The 27,232-nt window shown below is 35.9% G+C and overlaps 1 protein-coding gene across 1 annotated transcript in view; it reads left to right on the top strand.

Moving 5' to 3' along the window:
* Positions 1-2,064: 2,064 nt before the first annotated feature.
* The window catches only part of LOC117342652 (neuronal acetylcholine receptor subunit alpha-10-like), a 40,779-nt gene continuing 15,611 nt past the window's right edge, over positions 2,065-27,232 (top strand). Inside the window, exons 1-5 of the mRNA XM_033904852.1 lie at positions 2,065-2,109; positions 7,734-7,827; positions 8,226-8,377; positions 16,666-16,710; positions 23,453-23,562. Coding sequence (XP_033760743.1) covers positions 2,065-2,109; positions 7,734-7,827; positions 8,226-8,377; positions 16,666-16,710; positions 23,453-23,562 — 446 coding nt within the window. The remainder of the gene's footprint in view (positions 2,110-7,733; positions 7,828-8,225; positions 8,378-16,665; positions 16,711-23,452; positions 23,563-27,232) is intronic.

Genomic DNA, 27,232 nt, shown 5'->3' with positions numbered 1-27,232 from the left:
ACGGAGTGAGTACTGATTATTTACCGTGTACAGAGTGAGTACTGGTTATTTACCGTGTACAGAGCGAGTACTGATTATTTACAGTGTACAGAACGAGTACTGGTTATTTACCGTGTACAGAGCGAGTACTGATTATTTACCGAGTACAGAGCGAGTACTGGTTATTTACCGTGTATAGAGCGAGTACTTGTTATTTACAGTGTACAGAACGAGTACTGATTATTTACAGTGTACAGAGCGAGTACTGATTATTTACAGTGTACAGAGCGAGTACTGGTTATTTACCGTGTACAGAGCGAGTACTGGTTATTTACCGTGTACAGAACGAGTACTGATTATTTACCGAGTACAGAGCGAGTACTGATTGTTTACCGTGTACGGAGTGAGTACTGATTATTTACCGAGTACAGAGTGAGTACTTATTATTTACCGTGTACAGAACGAATACTGGTTATTTACCGTGTATAGAGCGAGTACTGATTATTTACCGTGTACAGAGCGAGTACTGGTTATTTACCGTGTACAGAGCGAGTACTGGTTATTTACCGTGTACAGAGCGAGTACTGGTTATATACCGTGTACAGAGCGAGTACTTGTTATTTACAGTGTACAGAACGAGTACTGATTATTTACACTGTACAGAGCGAGTACTGATTATTTACCGTGTACAGTGCGAGTACTGTTTATTTACCGTGTACAGAACGAGTACTGATTATTTACAGTGTACAGAGCGAGTACTGGTTATTTACCGTGTACAGAGCGAGTACTGGTTATTTACCGTGTACAGAACGAGTACTGATTATTTACCGAGTACAGAGCGAGTACTGATTGTTTACCGTGTACGGAGTGAGTACTGATTATTTACCGAGTACAGAGTGAGTACTTATTATTTACCGTGTACAGAACGAATACTGGTTATTTACCGTGTATAGAGCGAGTACTGATTATTTACCGTGTACAGAGCGAGTACTGGTTATTTACCGTGTACAGAGCGAGTACTGGTTATTTACCGTGTACAGAGCGAGTACTGCTTATTTACAGTGTACAGAACGAGTACTGATTATTTACAGTGTACAGAGCGAGTACTGATTATTTACCGTGTACAGTGCGAGTACTGTTTATTTACCGTGTACAGAACGAGTACTGATTATTTACAGTGTACAGAGCGAGTACTGGTTATTTACCGTGTACAGAGCGAGTACTGGTTATTTACCGTGTACAGAACGAGTACTGATTATTTACCGTGTACAGAGCGAGTACTGGTTATTTACCGTATACAGAGCGAGTACTGGTTATTTACCGTGTACAGTGCGAGTACTGATTATTTACCGTGTACAGAGCGAGTACTGGTTATTTACCGTGTACAGAGCGAGTACTGATTATTTACCGTGTACAGAGCGAGTACTGGTTATTTACCGTGTACAGAGCGAGTACTGGTTATTTACCGAGTACAGAGCGAGTACTGGTTATTTACCGTGTATAGAGCGAGTACTGATTATTTACCGTGTACGGAACGAGTACTGGTTATTTACCGTTAACCGAACAAGTACTGATTATTTATCAATTACAGAACGAGTACTAATTACTTACTGTGTATGTGAGTTCGGATTATTTACCGTGTATGTGAGTACGGATTATTTACCGTGTACGTGAGTACTGTACGTATTGCTATCACCGTCCCACAGAAGAGTAATTTACATGAACTATAAACAAAGCCAATTGTGAGTATGTCCCATGTACAAAGTAAGTACGTTGACTCTACTCAACCATAAAATGAGCGAGTACTGAACGTGTACAGAATAAGAACGGAACCTCGCGCAAACAGAACGAATAACGTATCTTATCAAAGAACGAATACCGCGTCTCACACGTGTGCTGTGAGAGAATTCCGCGCCTGTAAAACTAATTGACGTCTCGGTTCCATGTCCGGGATATCGCCATTCATTAGGCGGAATTAATTGGATTACACTATGATTATAAAGAGCTATTTAATTACGCTGATTCGAGCGCAGTGGAGAAGTCGATATCGCTAACACGATATAATAGAGGGAAGGTGTGAGAAGAATGGCACCCCTAGCGACTGCAGTGGCTGCACTGCATATGGAAACGGTAGCAGATCTCGATGAATAATCCTAACATGTGCTCGGTAACACCATTTGGATAGCACTGTTCTGGTAAAGGCCTACTTCAAATTATGCATTCTGAAATCTACAATAACTTTTTCTAGTATGCATAATATTTTCGTTTCATGAACACTTTCTTGGAAAATATCTTGAAACTAACATTTCAATATTTTTTAAAATATCATTTCGCAAAGTTAACAAATCTTTCACAATTCAAAATACGCTATTTGCAATTCTAAAACGATTTACTGTGTGTGCGCCGCATCGACTAATCCATCTATGGTGACAGCATGGCCCATTTATATATATATATTGAATCCTTAGAGTACAATGGTTATCATCATCTTAACGCTAGAAACTACATTCCATTATCACTATGTTTCGAAATAAAGATCTAACAAAAAGCACCGGGTAAATCTCATCCGTGATGATTTGTGGCGACTAGGCCCGCCTTGAATTCAATTGATCACTAACCAATCCGACATAAACCCATTTCGTATATATATATATTTCCGAATGGACGATTCCAACAAGCGCTAGGTTAATATTAAGTGCGAGATTGATGTATTGCACGTGCCGTTGAATTTTGTCCTGAACCGTCAGTGTTGGGACCTGTGATAGATGTTAGGTCTCATTCTGTTGTAATTTAATACATTGAATATAAATTGGGTGTCTAATCATGAGACGGATGAATGGCGGAACGACAAACCCCCGTGGTCCTGGTCTATCTATAAAGCACTCACTCGTGATGAATTCACGACCCAAACAACACAGAAAGCCTTTATCAAAGACGGTTCAGTAAATCGCATCCAGATTGGTGTAAAATGGAAACTGTTCATCAGGAAAGACACAAGTAACGCTGCTCGATTTGCAATATCTTCTCAGTTTAGGATTTCAGTTTTATGAACCCTCCGATTTTCATGTCGCTTGCGACAACTTGATGTAAGTTTGGGATGAACAATTCAAATGAAGATTGTAAATTGAAGTATATGCACATTGTTTGAATAAGTAATATTTACTCTACACCCTGCAATACAATGCATTATTCCTTACATATATTGAAACTTTTATCACCATTTAGTCAAGGGATGATTCCTGCTACATCTGTATCTACCTAGTTGGACTGCTACATCTGTATCTACCTAGTTGGACTGCTACATCTGTATCTACCTAGTTGGACTGCGAAAATTTGGCTGTTCCAAGACCTTGTCGAACAGGCCTTAGGAAGTCATGATGGCAAAATAGAATGAAATCTAAAATAGAATCTTCATTAACATAAAAATGAAAATAATGAATATTTCAACATAATATGTAAATGCATTTATAAACGCCTTTCTATTACACACAACCCGGTAGGTCTCGATATGCTAACTTGCTAGTATAAGTAGTATTTTCAGTTTTCACTCGAAGAATACCTACTGACCAGAACAGAGACAATCCCGACCAACCATCCGGTGAAACTCGCAGAGCTATTTACCAGCAAGAACTATCGCCTAATGGTAATACTTAACGCGGGAGGAATCATTTCCTGGAAAAATCTAAAGGATGGTAGATGCTGGTAGGAGGCATGGTTAGTAAGGGCACTGGAACACTGACTATATATAGAACAACAGATATGAACCTATCACAGGAGATTTCCTCAAAATATTACACGGACCGAAAATAATACTTGGAACCGTGGGCTAGTTTATATCTTGTAGATACACAATTGTAAATTGTTTATTGTCCATCTGAAATATTGGAAAACAAAGCGTGGTTGTGTATTTGGAATGTGAGCCTGTTTTTGCATTGTAATGTGATGGTGGTGTGTCATGCTGTCGTGTCCATTTAATGATATTGCAGTGTGATGACACTTTTAATAGACAGCTTGAGTGACGTCATCGCCTAAGACAATGTCTTTATAGGGTTTTATTATTTTTCGAGGAAGCAAACATCAGTCTGACACTGCATAGTTAGAACAGTACTGATCTACTGAAGATGGGGAAGCACGTGGTGTGAAATTTTAAAACACTCATGTAAAACTCCACGGTGACAGGTGATATTTGGCTTGAGGAAAAACACAGAAACAAATTCTATCAATCGTCCAGATATCATTTTATATCGATTTTGTCCAAAATTTATTACAATGTGTTCAATCCAATCATCTCTGAAGTGGAATCCCCGTATATCTTACCCTTGAGAAAACACATTGTTTCATTCTCATCCACAACCAGACAAACAAAGTATATACTGTGTTTGCTATCCCGTTCGGCGTCTATGCTTTACTGTTTGCGAAGGATATACATGTATATACACTGTTTATGTATCTCTGAAGAACACGACACAATTTCTTACTTATGTGGTGTTTGTAATGATGTCCCTTACTATACCAAGAGACGTATATATCACACATATACGTCTCTTATATACCGATATAAACTTTAAAAGAAAATCAAGCATGAACAGATTTCACAACACGTGCATGCTCTTATCAAACGTAGAGTTGTTGTTTTATTTATGTATATGTATCCCCATATTTATAATAATAATAATAATATGATATAATATGGCTAGTTATTATGTAACAGTAGTTGTTATCGTGAAATAACACATATTAAGTTTGAATGTACAGCATTCTGTGTCGGAAGGAAAAATAATTTTTATATTGTATTCAGCTATTTCTGCTAGTGAAGGTTTGTAAAATTTCCTTAATAATGCTCATTCGAAACACCAGGTTCAGAAGTTAGATGGAAGGCGGAAATGGGCCACGCAGATAAACATCACTTCGGTTTCGGTTTTTTAAAATCAAATTCATGAACTGAATAAAACAGCTGAATAAATATCAAGGAAAGAGACAGTTTGATTCCACTCTCATTTCTAAGGCCCCCTCCCCACTCTCTCCTCCTTCATTCTGGTGCCTGAAACATCCGATATTTAAGTTATTAGATAGGAAAAGAATATCGGTTATCATTTTACTTTAAATTATTTGGATTAAAGTAATGTGCATTGAGGCTCCTACAAACCGACCAGAGTCAAACCTAAATACTCAAAAACCGTTGACAAAGTACTCGACAAATCAATCACAAACAATTGTCTATAATGTTAAAATTTTAATTGGCTTTAAAATAAGTTATCAGCCCATTACGTAAAACATGTCGTCACGATTTGTAGCGTTATTTTTGATTGGGTGATACAGAAGCGTAATAATTTCTAAGAGAAAAAAGTCCGTGGATAGAAGATATTTAAAGGAATCGTGTAAAACCAATTGAATTATTGTGATTGACTTTAGATATTCTTCATGTGATGGAACCATAACACAAAATACCGAAGTATACTCCCATCATCTTTCTTATTTAGTTTACACTCCGTTTGTATGTCTCCATCACATAGACTTCACTCAAATTAATCCCTATAAAGAATACTTTTTTCATAATCATTATTTAAATAACAATATCCGGCTATGTCTAATAGCTTGATATAGAAAGCGATTTCGACTGTTCATTGAAAAATAAATAGCATTCTTGATAGGACATATTAATCTTTCTTGTATGTTACCGTATGATTCAGATAAAAATGATTTCGTGGTCAATTCAATGTCTGGTAAAAGTCATGAAACGAGATGGAGTTCAGGACTCTCTGTAGCGTCTCATTTGTCCTGTCAATCTGAATAAAGTCTACGTATATTGTGAAACCAGATCAGACCCAGACCAGGCCAGAGCTATCCACACGATACTTTAAACACGCCATTACCGTGACGTCATCAGAAAGATGAGAAGACATTACCGCTTCAGTCATAAACTTGAGTTTTATTTTCCAAAACGCTTCGAGGCTGCTCTGCTACCATAAAAATAACGTAATTACAATATGTATATCAAATAACAATGACAAGTTCTATGCATTGTCTTACTTTCTCTTTCGTCATGACCTTCCTAGATAACGACGCAAGTACAGATGTATCGTGATATACGAATAAAGATCGTTGTCGAATTTCCACTGGCGTTTCTATACGTCATTAGTTTTAGGAAAGCAATATAAAACTCTATCTCTAAGAACATCCGGTAAAGGATGTGCTGGCGGAGAAAGTCTGACATACGCAAAGTAATATTCATTTATAGTGAAGTCATGTCGCCTATCTACCACTCACATCCGAGACAATACGCATTATTTCTTCTTGGTTGGCCAAATTGATTTGAAATTGATACAGGCACAATAGTAATACATGTAACATGGGTGCTCTGGGTAACGTTTTTCTTACTACAGTATTAGCAACAAATATCATGATAATAGAAAATGACAGATATCACGGTAGATCATGGTGGATATAGAAGTGGACATGCGTGTACATTCTTAAATCTTTGGAGATAATTTAGTTGTTACGATGCTGCAGTATATGTCAATGTATGGCTGAGTTTTGCCTATTATGGTTTATGTTTATTTTGTATATGAAAATTCGTTATAATATGAAATTACACAATATAATACATATTGATAACATCAACCATTGATATTATCAAATGTGCTTTGTGTTTTTACTTTAATACGTCACGTACAATGTATCAGTGAGGCATACATCTTTTATGTAAATATGGGTTGTATAAAACACAAATGGATAACACTTTTGGTATGGATTAGGAAATGAATATAGTACCGCTATCATGATGTAGAATGTAAAATTACATAAAAAAGCTTTCCATCCTTCTGGGACTCTTTAATGATGATTGGAGCCAAATATATTGGATTCCAGATGTAGCAGATGATGACCTGCAATAATCCCCTAATTTTTCAGTTTATAATACTTTGATATTTTAAAAGAATATGAAATGGGTGTGTGCGTTCTGACCCCTTGACATTATTCATAGAGATATGGTATGCAAGGTAGCATTATACTAAATGGACAATGGTAGGCGTTGCGTAATATACACACAGTGTTTCTTTAGTGGATAAATGAATTGGTCATATCAAAATCTGTGTGGCTAGCAAACAGTTCTATAGATGAGACATCTACATAGACATACAACCACTCGTGTGCACGTAACTCAGTTTCTGCAGACATATAATAGAGATGTCTGCCAATGTCGGGAGATTTTATAAATAGAGGTTACACAATAACAAGACCAGATATACCACAGCAGCTTTTAACAACCATCTCTCCAAAGCCTAGTGTCATGTCGCCTGCAGTCTGTCTGTAAACAATCTGATTCATCGTAACGTTTTTGTACCGGAAAGTTCTCCCGAATTGACATGTGATTGCCACCAGTGTGGCTAGCATACCATGAACATGTATATTGTCCTCGCTGGGACCATACCGCAATTATCCAACAATTTTGATCACGGCACTGGGGCTTTGCGAAAATAGAAAGTAAAACACCTAGACATCTATATATTTTTTTGTGATCCATTAACAAAGGTTGTTTTGAGATAAAATTCAATTACGCTTTTCGTATTAACGTAAAATTCGCAATGAGAAAATTGAATCATATTTTCCTTTCTCTCTTGAGATGATATATATCGACTTTTACTAGATAATTATTTTCTGGGGTTGAATAATTCCACAACGTATACTACAGTATGTGCTTATTAGTAAATAGCATAAGTATTCTTCTTATGTTTCTATGTGTTTTTGTCATTTAGAGTGAAAGCAGTACTTCCGTGATGAAGCATGCCGGGAAATTTTGGGAGTGCGTCATTGAGACCTCATTGACGTTGCTATGGATCACAGCACAGGGTAAATACTTAATCATCTCTACTCAATCTCCTGTTATTACGTATAACACGCGAATCTTTTTCCAATTAAGCGCACTGCTTTAACTAGTTAGAACATAGATGAACAAATTCAGCTTAAAATGTTTCGATTTCGTATAGAACTTTTTCCGATTTATAAACTTTATCCATTAGACACGAAACTAACATGTTTGGTGTCGATATATATGATGTATCATTGTTTACATCACTGGTTGACCAGAAGAACATTAGCCATTGTTTATCATAGGTAGTATGTGATATGAGTGATTTGTTATCAATTCATTATATTCATATCAACCAAACCTCAGCAAAATCGCTGAGAAACGGTAGTATTCAACGACACTTAAAGTCGCATATTAATCAGCGTGCTTTCATTTATAGGGTGGGGTGCAACGACTCCACGGATCCCTGACGAACAGCGCCTATACCAGTCCCTCATGGTAGGATACGAGAAATCCGTCCGACCCGTCATCAACGCATCTACCATACTAATGGTCAAGTTTGGCCTCAGACTCAATCAGATCGTTGACCTGGTAAGTGATTATGGTCATCACTGGGCATGCCCGACATCACATACGAAAATGGCGATGCTTGTGTTTCCTAAACATTTTAGCAATGGATAATTGTTTCAAGAGAAATGAGCAGTGTGGAAAAATTGAAATCGTTCATATTTGTAAAATAAACTTGTTCAGAATGAGAGAAATATACACTATGCATATTCTTTCATCAACATTTGTAGAAATACTGCGCGAGAGTGATATAGTTTTTATCAATATTTTTAAAATGCCATGAGAGTGATAAAAATTTAATATGAACGAAACAACTGATTGATTGAGACAAACCGGAGGTAAATTATTAATATAGCCGCACGTTTTGACGAAACTTGTCAATGCCAGCCGAATACTGTTGCTGTTCAAGGTCAATCAGGCTCCAGGGGTATTCCATATTGATGACATGTCAACATAACTGACGTCTTGTGTCATGACAGTCTCCATAGGATAAACTCACTTGGTTATCTTAAACTTTTCGTGCAATCCTTTATCAGAGCAATTGTCTTAGTTCGGGATCGTGCTTTTCGCAACCAATGGTATAAATATATAACATGATAACACAAATAACGAAGGTAGGCAACTTTATGACTCGTGCCCTGACCGGGCCTCGAACTCACGATCTACGGCACGCAATTACCCGCAGCTTATATCGCTGCGCAACATCCACGTTCTTTGATGTTGTTGATCCTAAAGTTAAAGATTTGAGTTTCCTGTCGTAGTTGTACTGTATTGAATATATGTTATATTTGTACAATTCGCATCCATGTATGTAATGTACTTTGCGATCCAGGTATCCATATCATCTTATAGACGATTTGTCACTATAATCATGTCAGGGTATCGGGTCAACCATCACTGCGTCATTGAAACGTTCTTTTTTAAGGATCTTGGATGTGACACAGTGGTTTAAGATGCCGGTAGTTCTGGTTAGACGATTAGGTGTCGTAGATCGTGAGTTAAGCCCGGTCAGGTCACAAGTCATAGAGTTATCTTCCTTCGTCATTTGAGTTTCTCTGGTGCATATATATCTATATTGCATATCCCTTTTGAGACTTTTATTTTCTTTTGCCTTTTTCTTCCGTAAACATATAAAGTTCAGCTGTCATTGAAGTATGGATCGGTTTAAACGTTTTGGTCGATAACATCTTTTCGTATTAAAATAATATTTACAAACCGAATAAAACTTTTTATATTCTATACGGGAGGTAGGACAATTTGAACATCGTTAGCAATTAATAGTTTCTAAATGTTACTGCATCGACACTGGTCGAGGTCAGCGACATGTATAAATGCAGGCAATACTTTGAGATTGTCAGCATGTTAGGAATTTGCAATAAAGTATACAGCAAAACGTATTGGCCTAGTCAAACATCTTCAGCTGAGAAACGTAACATCTAGCCTCAGGATTATGGATCAGCCTTACGCTTAACAATTTGCTTCGCCAATCATTTCAGCACTGATAAGGATATTTGTTACTGGGTAAGCCAAGATTTAAAGTTTTAGATTTGAGACAATTTCAGATCTTAGACCGTTTCATGATTCAAACATGACAAATGCTTCACACTTATTGAATCACTTTCTGCAAGATCAAGCGATTTAAAAACATAAAAAGGGAGGGTTCGGAATATTGAATTTCACATTCACCAATAAAATGTTGTAAACAACGTTGCAAGCATGTGGCATTAAAACTGAAAAGAGAAAGGAATTTATATCGTTAACGTCGATCTTCAGAAATCCTGATTGATTTAAACTGTTATTCCATGCCTCATCACAGCGTTTCATTACGATATTGATCTTTTATTTTATAAAGACTCTTAAAAATCACACTTTCCCATTAGATTGGTGTTACTCCCTCTATATTCATTCATACACTTGGATCATCATCATCATCATCATCATCATCATCATCATCATCATCATCACCACCACCAACACCACCACCACCACCACCACCACCACTAAAAACTTTGATCATCATCATCATCATCATCATCATCACCACCACCACCACCACCACCACCACCACCACCGTCATCGTCATCGTCGTCGTCGTCGTCGTCGTTGTCAAACAATTAAAATCTTGACCCATATGTGTGTTGAGCTGAATTCCAGCCACGTCCGATGATCATGATTTACATTTGTGTTAGCCAAGGGCCCTTGGACATGTTTACCGAGTGGATATCCACCACTCCTTTTCTGCCAAATAAGACTTGCCACCTCCAGAAAGGCAGATCGATTTGGCGTGTTAGACTATGTTTGGGTGAGTCGTAAAAAGATAATGTATTGATATACAATTACACCACAGCAGCCGAAGTCTTATTTGATTATTCATGAATGAATATTTCCCTACGTCGTTAACATTGAATGGATGAAGGAATTGGCAGTGATTCAACGTGCATAACAAACCAGTAATTTAAAAGCACAATGAGGCTGAACTTTAGACTTGAAAAACCTCATCAAAAACATAGTTTAAGCTTTGTGATAGGTTCCGTATATGTTTTTGGCAGAATTGCCATCGATTTCCAGAGTTTGTCACGTCAGAAAGAACAGCAGCATACTCTCAAGTGCCAGAGCACGAATGCAGATACTAGAAATTGGTTTGGAGAATTAAAGATGTTGCAGCGCGTTCCTCTTCTCAGTGAAGCGCTATAAATCACGGCCTTATTCCACACAGCTCAAAATTTCAAATATTGATTTAGAAAAAAGTAAGCATTCAGTTTATTCTGTATTTGTCTTACGACAGATAAATCCACGACTTTCCAGCTAGAATTCGACAAGTAATTCAATTAAATGCCATGAAAATACATCGTCAGGAACCGCAATATTTTTTCTTTCTTTTTTGACGATTGCCAGAGTGATTTTCTTTATATACGTACTGAAAATGATTCCAGAATTCGATTTATCACACGTGTCCGCCATCCATTTAAGTGCGATTGTTATTCAAATGGGGCGATATCTGGAGGATACGAACCAGAAAGACATGTGATGATTATGTAGAATCATTGTTTTTTCCTGTTTCTTTTACAAAACTTGGTACATTGAATTAGATTTTTTCGTTGCAACTATTGTAAGGTGATGAAACTTTTCTATCCTATGTTCTACAATGGACATGCTTTCAGAAAGCTCAATAATTACATTGATCGCATAATCAGCCTGTTGTAATGAAAACATCTGTATGATAATTCACTAGAGTACGAGGGCTGATTGATAAGTTGTAAGTCTCGTATTGAAGAAGGTATTCAAGGATGTTCTTTTTAAGTCCTACTATTCTCTGACTATATAGGGCCGTGTACCCCAGGACTGGTTTTATTTGGTTAGTTTATATCGACGAGGTAGCACTCTATCGTAAACAAGATTAGCGCCTTTTGCAAAAAGGACCAAATCGGTTAGGGTTAGGTTTAATGTGAAAGAGTCTGTTATTGCCATGGCTGCCATTCACGATTGTGGCTTCAAACTGATTGAACATCCGCCTTATTCATCTGATCTCGCTCCATCAGACTTTCATCTTTTTCCAAAACTGAAAACAACTATTTCAGGCACCCTAACCCTTTCATGTAGTGGATGACTTTCTGAACAGCCAAGAAAAGGAGTTCTATAAAAGTGGCATTTAGGCCCTTAAACACCGCTGAAAAAATGTGTATAGATACTGAAGGGGATTATGTTGAAAAATGAAACAATATGTCCAGCGAAATTCAAATCCTTCATTATGAGGCTCACAACTTACATGTATCAATCAACCCTCGTTATATGCCCTGGAGAAGTTTTCATTGGCTGTGCCAATTAGAAATCGAGTGTGACGTCAGAAACAGTGACGTGACCTCCTGAATTAACTCGCAAACATGAAAAATAAAAACTTCTAAGACTAATTTCATGAAATCTTATTTGAAATAAAAACTCAATTAAAATTCAATACGTACAGTTAATACAACATAGCATGAACATGATTAGGAATGCGTGATACTTATCCATGAGTAAGGAGGGAGCAGATAACTTAATGAATGAGGTGTACACAAACGGATGGAGGCAACATAGATTAATATAATCTATGTTTGTGTATGCTAACCGTAATGACACTTGCATTTATCTTACCCTACTATTGATCTTAAAACAATATCATCTTATGTCATAAGAAATACATATGCACATACAAGATACAAGACAATAATGATGGGTAAAATGACATGCATATATATGGCAAAATATGAACAGAAAAAATATTTAATCGAGGAGACAAGAGCGTTTGGAATCGCACAAAAACACAATGCTCATAGTAATAACAGTTACTCAGTTGTCATCATTGGTTGGTTACACCGAGACAGGGAGGTTATATACACAGATATTGACATGGATATGCATACATGTAAAATAAATAAGGTAGAAATTGGGAATAACAGGACTTTGTACTTATATATGCAAATGGTCAATAACAAAAACAAAAAAACAAAAACAAAAAAAATAAATAAATAAAAATAAAGAAAAAAATGAATAAAATAAAACAAAACAATAAACAACAATGCAAAACAAAAAAAGGTTAAGTGCTTTCTTATTCCTTTATTTAATTAAATATATATATAGTTATGGCCATTGGATAAATATACATACGTACAATCCATATGTTAAGATGACACAAAATTTCTTTACCCCGTCATCGTATGTTTCATATTAAGGTGACAAACATGCTCTCTAAGATTTAAAGGGTAACATCATTATATCAATTTTAAGTTCATGTTCCTTTATTGTTCTTTGTCCATATGTTTTTATATTGTTTAACGTCCTATCGGCAGCTATGGTCATTTAACGACGACCTTTCCGGTGTGCGAGTTGAATGTGTGTATTGTAGTTTATATATATTTGTGTATTTTTTGAGGCTGCTGTATGTTCGTGTTGGTTCCCTTGTGATAACACGAAACTGATATCGACTACCTCAATGAAGCATACTGCCGAAGACACCAAACAGGACACCCCATCCGGTCACATATACTGACAACGGGCGAACCAGTCGTCCTACGCCTAATAAGCTGCATGGGCTGAGTTTTACTAAGCATCTTAAGTTACGATTTGTATCGTAACCTTATGTTACGTTAAATCTCCGTCCTACTAAACTTCGTATCTTAAGTTACGAATAAAATAACGTCGTAACTTACGACAGCTTAGGGCCACCCTTAAGTTACGAATTTTCTCAATTTATGCATCTTAACTTACGCAAAAAGTAGGAAAATGGCTGCATTCATTATTTTCAACACGGTTAGAGAGAGAGATAACATAAGACGCGAGCGAGTTTTCAGAGACAGAACCGAGGTTCTCGACACAATGACAGACCCTGAACTAATACAGCGGTATAGATCGTTAAGCAGATGTAATAACTACCATTTTAAAGACTTTGGTATGTCTCAGCCAGGGGATATAACCAAAAACATTACTCATAGGGGCGAACGCTTAACAATAGGCAAAAAGCGAGGCAGTATCAAGGTAATACAGGAAGAAGAAAATATTTGGAAAGAAGAGAAAACAGATAAGATCCAAAATTTAGTTGCGCCTTACAGTCATGCAATATTGGGCCAGCAGGTACAATTCTTATGCCCTACATGCACTGTATTACGCTTGTCCATAGGTCTATCTGATAGATACAGTCAATCATACATACGTATGGATAGGCGAAGAATTTGAAAGAAAGCTAATGATCAACAAGATCCGAAACGACTTACATCCTAATACACTTTGATGTGACACGTGCTGTAGGGGAACGCTTGGTGTGGTGTACTCTAGAACAAATGGCTTCAGTCCTGGCTTTATGTACACCACATATGTACTCTTATAAGGTACAGAGTATTCACACTATGTTGGTTTTTGATCTGTCAATCACCTTACAACTTCTGCATATAAGTTCTTCTGGGACTCGTTTCCAATGCTATGTACGTCACCAACTCCAATATATACGAAGTTATTGCATTTTGTTAACTTCGCCATAGCATCATCATGGGAATATGTTGTATAATATGTCGCTTACAATCTTCAAATTGTAAATGCGAGTACCTCTAGGGACAAATGAGTGTGCTTTGTCGGATTTAGGCATTTATACTTCTAAAAGAAAGTTGTAAATGTTGCATGATATCTTAATGTTACGATTGAGTCGCATGTACTGGACGTTTTCAGTAGCCTCAGAGGTATCAACACTTTCGGCTCTTAACATCAATGTCGAATGATAAAAGGACGAAACGGCTGTATAGGTTTTGGCTCTAATGTATCTGGCTCAAAATTGTACTAAAAAGGTGTTTATGTCTTGTTTTTTTTCAATCATTTGGAGGCGAGAGACAATGGATGCATTTTTATGGTTCATACTTATGTCATATTTGCTGCTTCTACTGTAAAGTGTTGTGGTGTTTCGTAACGGAATTTGTACTTATATTGTCCTTACTATATTGTACATGCGAGTAGTGTTACATTGGCATGGGCTCACTATCATCTAGTCATACTTGCACTTACGCTGGGAGACCATCATTCTGTGCATCAGGCTAAGGCTCTCTGCCTCCGGCCTGATGAAATCGCGATAACAATAATATCACGTATGCAGAAGTTATGAAAGATGTGTCTTGAAAACGATGACAATCAACTGAGATTTTGTTGTACATGCAACATCACCGGTAAAGTATTGTTTATGCGACAGACCCGTCCATCCCAAGGTCAGTGTGAGGTCGTGAACCTAGCTTATGAGATATGACTGTAGTTATTGATTAGGAAGTGATGTATTCTTTGTCAGATGTATGCAATGCACGCGAGATCACTTGTATATATTATCTATCGACCAGTACATTACCCCAATTCTTCGGTGTAAAGAGGTTTACTAGGAAAGACGTATATACAAGCATATAAATACAGAAGGAAACGACACCCATCTCTGACCAACCCAAATAACCCGTATATCTCAGAAAAGGTCAATGAACTTGTATGTCCAACTGACCTTCTGCCTAAAGAGTTTGTCCCATTCTGTACTCTAGACTAGCGGCAGGATAATATGATATTGTTCTATACTGAGGCATTCAGATCTCGTATATAATATAGATAGGCTATAGTTGTTTTATGCTATAAAGCAGACATTGACCTATACATCTGAATTAGTTTATACCATAACACTATAGCCATTTTATGGTCGTATTCGATTAATTTGAAGATGTAGACACAGCGCTGTAATACTGTAAGAGTGTCACAAGTGACATTGTTTTCCATTAAGGGTCGACAAAAAGAAATCATAATAGAAAATAAACTAATAGAATATTGTCCATAGATATAATTCATATTGTAACGAATTTACAATGAATGAATGAATGAATGAATGAATGAATGAATGCCAATAGACTAATAGACACATAAAGAAATAGATGAAAATGAATAAATGGATTAAAAAGTAGATAAATAAAATCGGTTTGATATATTACGTTTTTATCGCCATCGCCACGAAATATTTACATATGATATCTATATACAGTATAATGTACTTTTGCTATGGAATGTTCGTTACCTGAACATAACAAACGTAATACATACATTACTAAAGACAGAATTATACTATATGATACATTTTTATAATATAAGATGTATAATTATACATGATATGATATATTTATATATTTATAACTTGTATCAACTATGTTTTATAATAAATGTATATACTTTGATACAATAGATGTATATACTACATGATATAATAGGTTATAAACTGTATGATATATTATATGTAATTACTATATGATATATTATATGTAATTACTATATGATATACATGTATTAGGTTATATACTATATCATATATTAGATTATATACTATATGATATATCAGGTTATATACTGTATGATATATTAGATTATATGCTATATGATATATTAGATGTGTATTCTATATGATATATTAGGTTATATACTATATGATATATTACATTATATACTTTATGATATGTCAAGTTATATACTATATGATATATCAGGTTATATACTATATCATATATTAGATTATATACTATATGATATATCAGGTTATATACTGTATGATATATTAGATTATATGCTATATGATATATTAGATGTGTATTCTATATGATATATTAGGTTATATACTATATGATATATTACATTATATACTTTATGATATGTCAAGTTATATACTATATGATATATCAGGTTATATACTATATGATATATAAGATTATATACTATATGATATATTAGATGTATATACTAATAATCATTACGTGATATATATTTATTGGTATTTACAGGACGAGCGTCATCAAGTGCTAACAACGAATGTTTTCATAGATCAGGTAGGTTTACAAAACCAATGCCTTAATAACAAGGTATTCTAATAAACACTTGCACAATATAACAAATCAAAGACCAGGTAAGTAGTGTTGTCATTGACATGTTCGCTTTCTCGTTCCTCGTTTTTGTTTTTGTTTTTGTTTGTTTGTTTTTTCTTTTTTACTACATTAGCTTCTGGATTCAAACTGTTTGTCTTGAAAAGCTATGATAGGCCCTAGACGACGAACCATCGACTATTCAATTTGGGTACGTACGGTATCCATTGCTAAATTCATACTGAAAGGTGCTACACATTTGTCATTCGTTTGTAGAATGCTTGTTAGGGTGGGCTTTACATATATCAACACAATTTAATATCTAATTCGAGGAATATCACAACATCCCAACAGTTTAACAGACGATAACTGTAACTGTGCAAAGTATAGTTTTCTGATATGTCTTACGATGATATTACTTTTGGCAAACCAGGTATTCAAAGGAACCAAAGCTGAACTATCGTCAGCTATGTAATCTACATTCAATTGTCTGTATTATTAATAAGATTTCCTACATTAAGAATAGTTTGTGGTCGTTTGGAAAGAATATACACGTGTAGTATTCTAATAGCGAGAAGAAAAATATGTATGGAAATGCCGTTGTACATTAGTAATTGTCCTTCTCAAGGACACTTTCTTTAAAGATTCTACAAAGTGTAATTATAGCCGGTCGAAAACAAGAATAGATTGCTGTACATTTTCTATAATACCAAATGTTACATACTTAACGTAATTTTAACCCTCTAAAAGTTTCGGCTACTGGTTGTATCTTTAGGAATTTAAAGTGGATAATTAACTAATTGCCCACTGAAGAAATTCTATCGTGCTAGTCTTCTGTAATCAATCATTATAATGACGTTATTATAATCTTTCTTAATTGTTGTGGCTTATTAGACATATTTCTATACCATGGGTGCCATTTCATGAATATTTGTGAGAAACATAGAGGCTGTCGGCGCTTTAATTACATCATTACAGAGGGTTGACGTCACAAAATGATTTTCTGAAATGTCAAATCCTTATTTAATCAGGAATGTTTTGATTCTTTCCTATGACCATGTGCAACATCCGTTTCATTAAAGTATCTGCCATATGTTCGTACCTGGTGGCCTTAAGTCAGGAATGCATTAGGCTAATGCTAATTCGATGTTGAAAGGTGTTTTGAAACGGAGTAAAAACCGACTCAATTTATCAAGAGTCCCTGTTCAAAGCTAATGAGGATTACAGAGAACTAACATTGTTTTCTTTGTTACAGTACACTAATTGTATTAACGTCTTGATTGAGATGCACTTGTGGCCGATTCGTATTCTGGTAGCAATGTATAGGAAAATACCAAATTCTGAAAAATAAGGCACATGTTTTAGATATGTAAACATAGCCAGTTAACCCTACACATTACCTATACTAAAGTACATTGTATATATATATTTGTAATCTACACAACATTTGCAATTTTGATACAGCTGTGAAGGATAAGTAAACTTTTTTCTATATTTTTCAGACTTGTGAATACCATGGTAACCCCTTCAAATACCTTTCAAATTGCGAAATATCATGTTATTTGACCCAAATTGACACAATTCCCTACACAATGTTTTTCTGAAACCTATTTGAAATTAAATATCTCTATCCCAAGGACGAAATTAATCTTGTTTTTACATATGTTCATCATAAAGTTTTTCCGCAATCTTACCTTGTCTGTGAGGTACCCTTTTTCGCTGTACTTTCGGAAAATCCGCAAATTTATAATCAAAAACCAATTTATTCATGTTTTTAAACACATGTGAAGCCGGTATATACTACTTCATAATGAATATACCAATGACTGTATGCATTTATTTATTTTTGTTCATTTTTTATGCAAATCATAATACAAGAGTTATTTGCTTAGCAAAAAATTCACCCATGGTGAGGTTGTCCTACTGTTGTGTGCTACCTCTGTAACACGAAAAAAATATCAGAACATGGTCAAAGCGACGCTTACTACTGGCATTGTACAATGTATTATAAACCTGTAGCTGACTGAGGCCTCCCTTTTTCGTGTTGATGGTATATTCAGTTGTGAGCATCCCAAGGGTCAATGATTGTAAAGTGCAGGTCACAAAAAACATTAATTCCATTAAATAAATTCGTAGTATCATTAAATGTCCAATGGGAAGGTAAATGTTTCATTCAACATTAAACTGTCTGTACAATGCCGCTTGGGTCTATTAAACCATTCTCATTTCGCTTTTACATCAATCACTCCGAGTGACATACAATTTAGTTCGACAAGGTTGATTAATGAAACAGAATTCTTCTGTAGTGAAAATGTGTTTTCCTAATTGTGTTTTTCTGGTTATAAAAGCATTCTGAGTAATTGTTATGTGACCTTTTATCTTAATTCACTCAACTTTGTCCTCGGCTATACAATAAGTCGTTCATTTGTACCTCCTTTCCTAGATTCCTATGTGGATCCTATCTTCTTAATGGCATAATAGTTCTATGTGAACTTTCAGATATATTAATCATCGCAAGGCAGCCGGTAGTGCAAGTCCCAGGTCCTTACCATTAATTTCGAGAACAGGTCGGAAACTTGACAGCATGTTGATAAATGAAATGCTAGTTCGGTAAATATCTTCCAAATAATGTGCGTTTTCTTATTTGACCGACGGCATCGCTTTTCTATTAACTAACATCCATTTCCGCGACACGAGTTTGGAAAATATCTCATCAGCTCTCATTTTAGTCAAATCAGTAAATAATGTTGTCCCTGGTTCGATCCCTTGCATGTATTTATACATCAATGAAAAATATTGATGTCTGCATATATAGATACTCGGGATACTTATATACAATGTATATGTGTATTTTTTCTCGGGTGGAGTTTGTAATGCTTTGGTCACATTAACTATATGGCTAGGATACGGCGGCCGCAGATCCCTAATATCCCTAAGATATTTCCGACGACCGCAGGTGCCTATTCCTATGTTTTTGCTATTTTGATACCTTACGGTAGTATTTAACATAACAACCTATGCTAGACCACGTGTACCCTAAAGGTTAATGTCGTACGCCTTTGGTATCATCTGATACCTGATTGTTTTAAGGAATATTCTACCTGTTTTAGGCCTGCAGCACAAATTATACATAAAAAACTTATACATGTACCGTAAAACGTATTAAACCCTTCGTTCACCACCCTCATTTTATATTCATTCCTCATCCCCTCCAACAATAAAGGGATTGGGGTGGGCAGTGGGTTTTGATGAATTCAATTCGTATATTTTTTTGATTCCATAATAAACCGTCAATACAAGCAATGGTGTAATTTAATAAACTCGTTGTATGATGACACTGTAGCACCAATAGGGACAACGTTTGCTTTATGATTTCTGCACTCTTCTGTGAAACCCAGCGCGACCACAATCAGAGGCAAAACACGCCTGTCATGTTACCAATTCTACAAACACACAGGATATCGATATTTCAAATTTCATTTTCAAATTACCGACACGGAAACATAATTTAAATATCTGAATTTTTTAATTAAATTTAAAAGCATCCATTTCGCAAGCAACGCGAGAAATGATTACCTTTTAACTACCAAGAAATGTATTCTAGAAAAGAATAGAGCTGAATTAAACGGAAATGTATGGCTAGTGGGATTCGTGATTAATATTATCTGTCTTGTTGGGGAGGAACTTTAATTTGCAGGGTGTCTCCCGCGTGTATTTATTTTGTACTCAATTAAAACATCGCACATAATAATAGAACTCAGTGTATGGTGGGAACCAGGAACTGTGAGCACTATTCATAGAGTTAATTATTGTAAATGTGGGATGTAAGGAGGGGGAAGAAAGGACCAGGAGTGTTAGAGATATTGTGCAAAATGTTGATGTTAATAGTGATGTGCTAGGGCCGAGATTGAAAGGGAAAATGAGAGAGGGAGGGGATGAGGATGAGCAGAGGTCAAATTTGTAGTTCGAAGGTTGAAATCGGAGGCAGATGCAGAAATGAAAATTATGTTTTCAATATAATTGATGTTAGCTGTAAATAAAAAGCATTGTTGTATATAATAAGTACTTGTACGACAAACAAACGCTTAGTTGGTAGGTTCTTTGCAAGGTTACAGATTTACGTCTCCTTTTACGACGGTAGCTGTACATGTGTTCAGGCGACGTGAGGGGCGGTGGCCGAGACCAGCGAAGTCAGTATCCCTCCCTGGTGAGACTGGTACCCTGTTCATTAGAATTCGGTACGTTCTCAAAGCCGGACAACTCCATGGAACGGACGTGGGTGCGCCATCTGACGTGGACTTGGTCATCTTCAGTCTTCTTCAGTCGCATGTCAAACACCATTTGAGATGGGCCTGGAATATCATCTTTTGATATGTATCGATGAAATAACAACTTTTTTCTGCATCTTTTTTTTTTTTTATCTCTTAGCATTATACATAATTTTAAAAACCAGAATTAAAACAAATAACACAAGATGTCAATTTTTCCGGAAGACTAGAAAAAAAGAATCAAAAATAAAAAACAACATTTTTCACCGTTTTTGTTTTTAACATTGTCTGTCATCGTAAACATATTTTATAAACTTTCTGATAATGCATTGTTTTTTCCGATGTCATCTTAAATAGCTGCACGTTAACCTTTGGAGTCGACCGGAATACCCTTTACACAGGTTTCTCCCTTTATATTGCGTCTTGTGTGGGACCATTAAAGAGACAAACAACGGATCTACATCAGCTGCAACGATTAGTGTCATGATATGATCTTATACATCCTATCTAACCTATGTACGCTTAAATTGTTTTCCTCTGTCGGTATACATAATGAAACCCGTCACTTAATGACCTGGCGTTTGCAAGGACGTTTAACTAGACGCAATATATACGCATGAAATTATGATAAAATGTCATTACCCACGATAACTGAAACACAATTGTATTAATGTCAGGGGATCAAGGGCGTTGTAGACTGGCCACAAAAGCATTTATAATACTATTATCTCCCCTAGTTTGAAACTCTAGAATCAGACATATCTAAGAGACCGAAATCACAAAGCTCAATTTTATTTATAATTTTAATATTCTAGAGGGAGGCGGCCTGTCCTGGGGCGTTGCTAAGGAGTAAGAAAATAAGATACTCTCGGAGTGTGAGAATCCCGAGGAATCAGCTGTTTACTGCCGCAGTGAGGCACCATCTGCATAATCTTCGATATCTCAGCAGGATGCCATGCTATGGATGTATACAAAACTGTATCGGATCGGATCTGATTCCGTTAAATCTTAGATACTTACAGGCCGCGTTGGTTTTACAGGTGTACAATCAAATGCATCAAAACCATCAAATGCACTTTACGTAATTAGAATATGTATACCGCCACCGACGGCAAAAAATATGGTTACTAAAATACTGCTCGTGATAACAAATCAAGAATGCTGTCGTCTTAAGCTGCCTGAAATATTCTACATGTAAAATGATATAGTTTATCCAGCTATCTTAGACTAAACGCTGATAAGGCTTAAGGTGATGGTACAAGTACATTTATTTTAGTGATGAGTTCCACGTATTTCAAATGCCGTGGATGACAATACATTGTACAGATGGTGTTGTGTTCTTTGTAAGGGCCTAGTGTCGGTGTAATTTGTCGTTTACTCTCTATGTATTTTAAGTATGTGTGTGTGCGTGTTTTTTGTTTTGTGTGTAATTATGTGAATGTGTAATGAGTGATGAAGTTTTGTATTTTTGTGTCGCTATAATTGTGTCAAGGTGTAACGAGTGATTTTATTTTTATTATTCATTTTTGTGTAGGAATAATTGTGTCAAGAAGTAACGAGTGATGGAGTTTTGTATGTTTATGTAGGTATGAGTGTGTGAATGGGAAATAATTTATGGAGGTTTTTTTTCCATTTTTTGTGTCGGTGTAATTATGCGTATGTGTAGCGAGTGATGGAGTTGTGCCTGTGTAATCATGGGTGGGTATTACTTTGTACTTAAGAAGGAGTTGTTTTAGTTTATATGATTTTACAATTTCAGGGATCAAGATAAGATCAAAGGGAATATACCATTCTAACTATATAGTGGAAAAAAACCTTTGGAATGTTCAGCACAACCCCATGGTTGGGGGCCAGAGGAGTCTCTTCCTACAAGCAGAATGTTATTTAAGGTTTATCTAGTCCATTTTCTACATTATTACCAGGGCTGAAATTAATGAAAATAATGCAAACGGAGTTGTAAGGCCAAAGTACAAAATAAATGTATTTAAGATTATTGGCGACAAATTTGATCGAGAATGGCAAAATTTTCCCGGGGGAAAACGAACAAACCCATTGGTGATTTTGTTATTAGTTTATGGGGGAAACCATTCTACTGGGGAAATTTAACCATAAATGGTCATGAATTGGGGCTATATCTAACTCCATTTATGCCCATGTAAACTTAAGAAATACCATAAAGATGTAAAGGATTGTATAAAAGACGCACAAAAACCTATCAATATCAAATGAGAATTAGATAGAATAGTGCCAAATATGAATTAAACTTGGCGTCAACCGTAAAAGTGACTAGTGTGACCACTGTGACCAGGAGGGAAAGTGGCCATCGGAAGTTCTTGGTAAGCTAGTAATAAAAAAGTTATAAGAAGGAAGCAGTTGTTCTTTAAATATGTAGATAAATGAATGAATAAATAGATAAATAAATAAATCGTTTGTTGTTACAGGAATGGATGGATGAAAATCTCTACTGGGACCCGTTAGTATTCAATAGTATACGCTCTCTTCGGATTCCCGCCAAAAATGTGTGGCTTCCGGATACTTTCATCTATAACAAGTAAGTAATCATCTAGCTGTTGTTTCAAAGAGGAAAAAATCCTCGTGAAATCTTAGAAACAAGATAAGGAGTATGATTTATTCTAACAAGGTGTCCATTATTTATAAAGAATTATGTCTACCTGTTCCTCGGATATACGTCTTCCCAGTACAATCTTTATAGCAGTGATCATATGCTGATTAACGAGCCCCTTATCGTTTCTTTTGATATGGGATTCGGCTTTCGCCAGACATTATGGACGGTATTTATTCTAATTGATCCTGGATTGATATACTAGAACATAGGCTGTGATTGACGGAGCCAGTTGAAATTCAAAAATCAAACCAAAATTATCACTATATATTATCAATATGATATCTATTTTTTCCGACAAGCTGCAGGAATTATATCAAACAAGGGTCACACACCACTGTACCGTCCATTATAACAGGACTATATACCACTGTACCGTCCATTATAACAGGACTATACACCACTGTACCGTCCATTATAACAGGACTATACACCACTGTACCGTCCATTATAACAGAACTATACACCACTGTACCGTCCATTATAACAGGACCGACACCACTGTACCGTCAATTATAACAGGACTATACACCACTGTACCGTCCATTATAACAGTACTATACACCACTGTACCGTCCATTATAACAGGACTATACACCACTGTACCGTCCGTTATAACAGGACTATACACTACTGTACCGTCTATTATAACAGGACTATACACCACTGTACCGTCCATTATAACAGGACTATACACCACTGTACCGTCCATTATAACAGTACTATACACCACTGTACCATCCATTATAACAGAATTATACACCACTGTACCGTCCATTATAACAGGACTATACACCACTGTACCGTCCATTATAACAGAATTATACACCACTGTACCGTCCATTATAACAGAATTATACACCACTGTACCGTCCGTTATAACAGGACTATACACCACTGTACCGTCCATTATAACAGGACTATACACCACTGTACCGTCCGTTATAACAGGACTATACACCACTGTACCGTCTATTATAACAGGACTATACACCACTGTACCGTCCATTATAACAGGACTATACACCACTGTACCGTCCATTATAACAGGACTATACACCACTGTACCGTCCATTATAACAGTACTATACACCACTGTACCGTCCATTATAACAGAATTATACACCACTGTACCGTCCATTATAACAGGACTATACACCACTGTACCGTCCATTATAACAGAACTATACACCACTGTATCGTCCGTTATAACAGAACTATACACCACTGTACCGTCCGTTATAACAGAACTACACACCACTGTACCGTCCGTTATAACAGGACTATACACCACTGTACCGTCCATTATATAATAGGATTTCTATGGAATATATCTAGAAAGTATAGAACCCTAGATTACATTTTGGCGGTGCACACTTAGTACAAATGCAATACATTCATCTAGATAACACGTGCCAATGATCCACCAATTTGTACAAAATCGTCATGATAGGATCGAAATATTATTATATAGAATTGAAATAGAAGTTGAAAACCACTTTTAAAATTAATTGAATTTAAACTCTATACGTTGATTAACATAATTGGTCACATTTTTCATGTATTTCTAAATTTTACCTGGTTTCAAAATATTTCTAGACGCCACAAAATATCGGATTTAATCTTCACTATGTGTTGGCAATAAACAGCCCACTGCATACCGACATGCAGCATACCAATAAAAGCTGGCAAACTGCTGCCATCAATGTCACTCTCGTCAGCTCTAAACTACCACAGGAAGATACAGAATGTGACTATCAATATATTGAGTGTCGCAGTGCTCGATCTGTGAGAGTCTGCAGACTGAGCTTGTATGCCTAATAATAAAGACAACGTAGTATGTTGGGTGGTTTGACTGGATAACTATGTAACTTGCGCAACTCATAAGGTTAATTAAAATTTCCTTACCAGATATAATCAATTAAAATAATGTATAACTATATACAGCTTAAATAAACTCTTAAAGAACAAACAAAGAAGGTATCTGAGCGGCATGTAAATTAATTATTTCTTCAACGTTCAATATGGTGTCAAAACTACATGTTAGGGTATTGATGTCTGGTAGGGAGCATACTTTTGATCAATTGCGTTGAATATTCTCAATTCATATAAAAGAAAAAATTGTCAAATGTTTTAGTAGCTATTTCTGTTTTTTTTAAACACATTCAAAATCGACAGTAAAAATTTGCTTCCATACAGGGTTGGTTTCCTGTGTGCCGGATATACTCGAATAGTTTTTTAAGCGCCGGCGTGAAGTAGATATTACTGCACCATGGTACACATAGAAACAGGTAGCATCATTTCGGTAGGTTTGTAAAGTACAAAATATATACTTACCATTTATCTTTGTTACCATGGATGGTTTGTATCAGTTTATACTTTCGTTTCATATATCTACAATGACAGATATGATGGAATGGTGTAAATCAGGCAATATTTGATTACAAGTTGGTCGTTATCGGGTATCTGTTTGTTGATCGACATGGAGATACACCGATATGAAGTATACGCTTTAGAACTAGGAGGCGCATAATATAAACAACATACAGAACTTTGAAGGTCTGAATGACTTTTGTTTATCACTAGAACACATAAAGCCAAACAGACGTCTGGAAATGTCCCGTCAAATAATGTTGGTTTTTTTCTCCAGGAACACACGCATACAATTTTACAGGCAAAGCTAAATTCATTTTGGTAAATAGGGGTGCATTATCAGAAGGTCGAATGACGATGTTATCATTTCTTGGACTGGGAACGGTGTATACATGTATGACTACCACAGTCCTGAAGAGATTCAGAAACAATTTACGTTTCTCGGACTGGTTATAAAGATACAACATATTGTGAGGTTGAACGTTGCTGTCCAAACCCATGATAGAGTGCCTGTCTACTATATAGCTATAACACTGACACTGTACCGACGCTTGGCGACGTCTAGATCAATACGGTAATATGTACATGCATTCTTGTACAAGTGGTTCAGATGGTTCAACCTTCATGATTAGAAAAGTGCACAGTTGCACGTAAGAACCTGCTATATAATATACAAATAGTCAGCCTCTGGAACCACCGATAAGAGAGTCTACCAATCATGTATATAAGATGATCGATTTAATTTCCGATAAAATAGCTATTTGCATTAGCTCTGTCATTCCAAGATTTGCGAAGACATAACCATGCTGTTAATGAAGGAGATCCATCAAATGATTTACTATATCTATCGGTTAATGTGTCCTGAACATTGATGGAAAACTAACTTATTTAAATACAAAGAGTACTATATAAGTATACGAGAATATATTTATTTAATAACTTTATAGAATCCCTTAATGATTATTTGTAAGTTACAGCAGCCGTCGGGACGTAAAATGAAAACTTGTAAAGATATATATATATATATATATTGTCCTTAGGTAACAGACATACAGACGATGGTATGTTGTGATTTGTAACAGTCCCGAAGACCTGTGGACATAGACTGTAAGTTGTTAATAGTGTATAGCAAAGGCGGAATCTCACAGCTCCTTTCTTCCATTGTCTTAAAACAAGAAAATAGCAACAACGAATATGATCGAAGTAATCGGGTTTCGAACGACAA

The sequence above is a fragment of the Pecten maximus genome, chromosome 2 (genome assembly GCF_902652985.1).
Source record: "Pecten maximus chromosome 2, xPecMax1.1, whole genome shotgun sequence".
Taxonomy (NCBI): Eukaryota; Metazoa; Mollusca; class Bivalvia; order Pectinida; family Pectinidae; genus Pecten; species Pecten maximus.
This window is presented reverse-complemented; position numbering and strand designations above follow the sequence as displayed.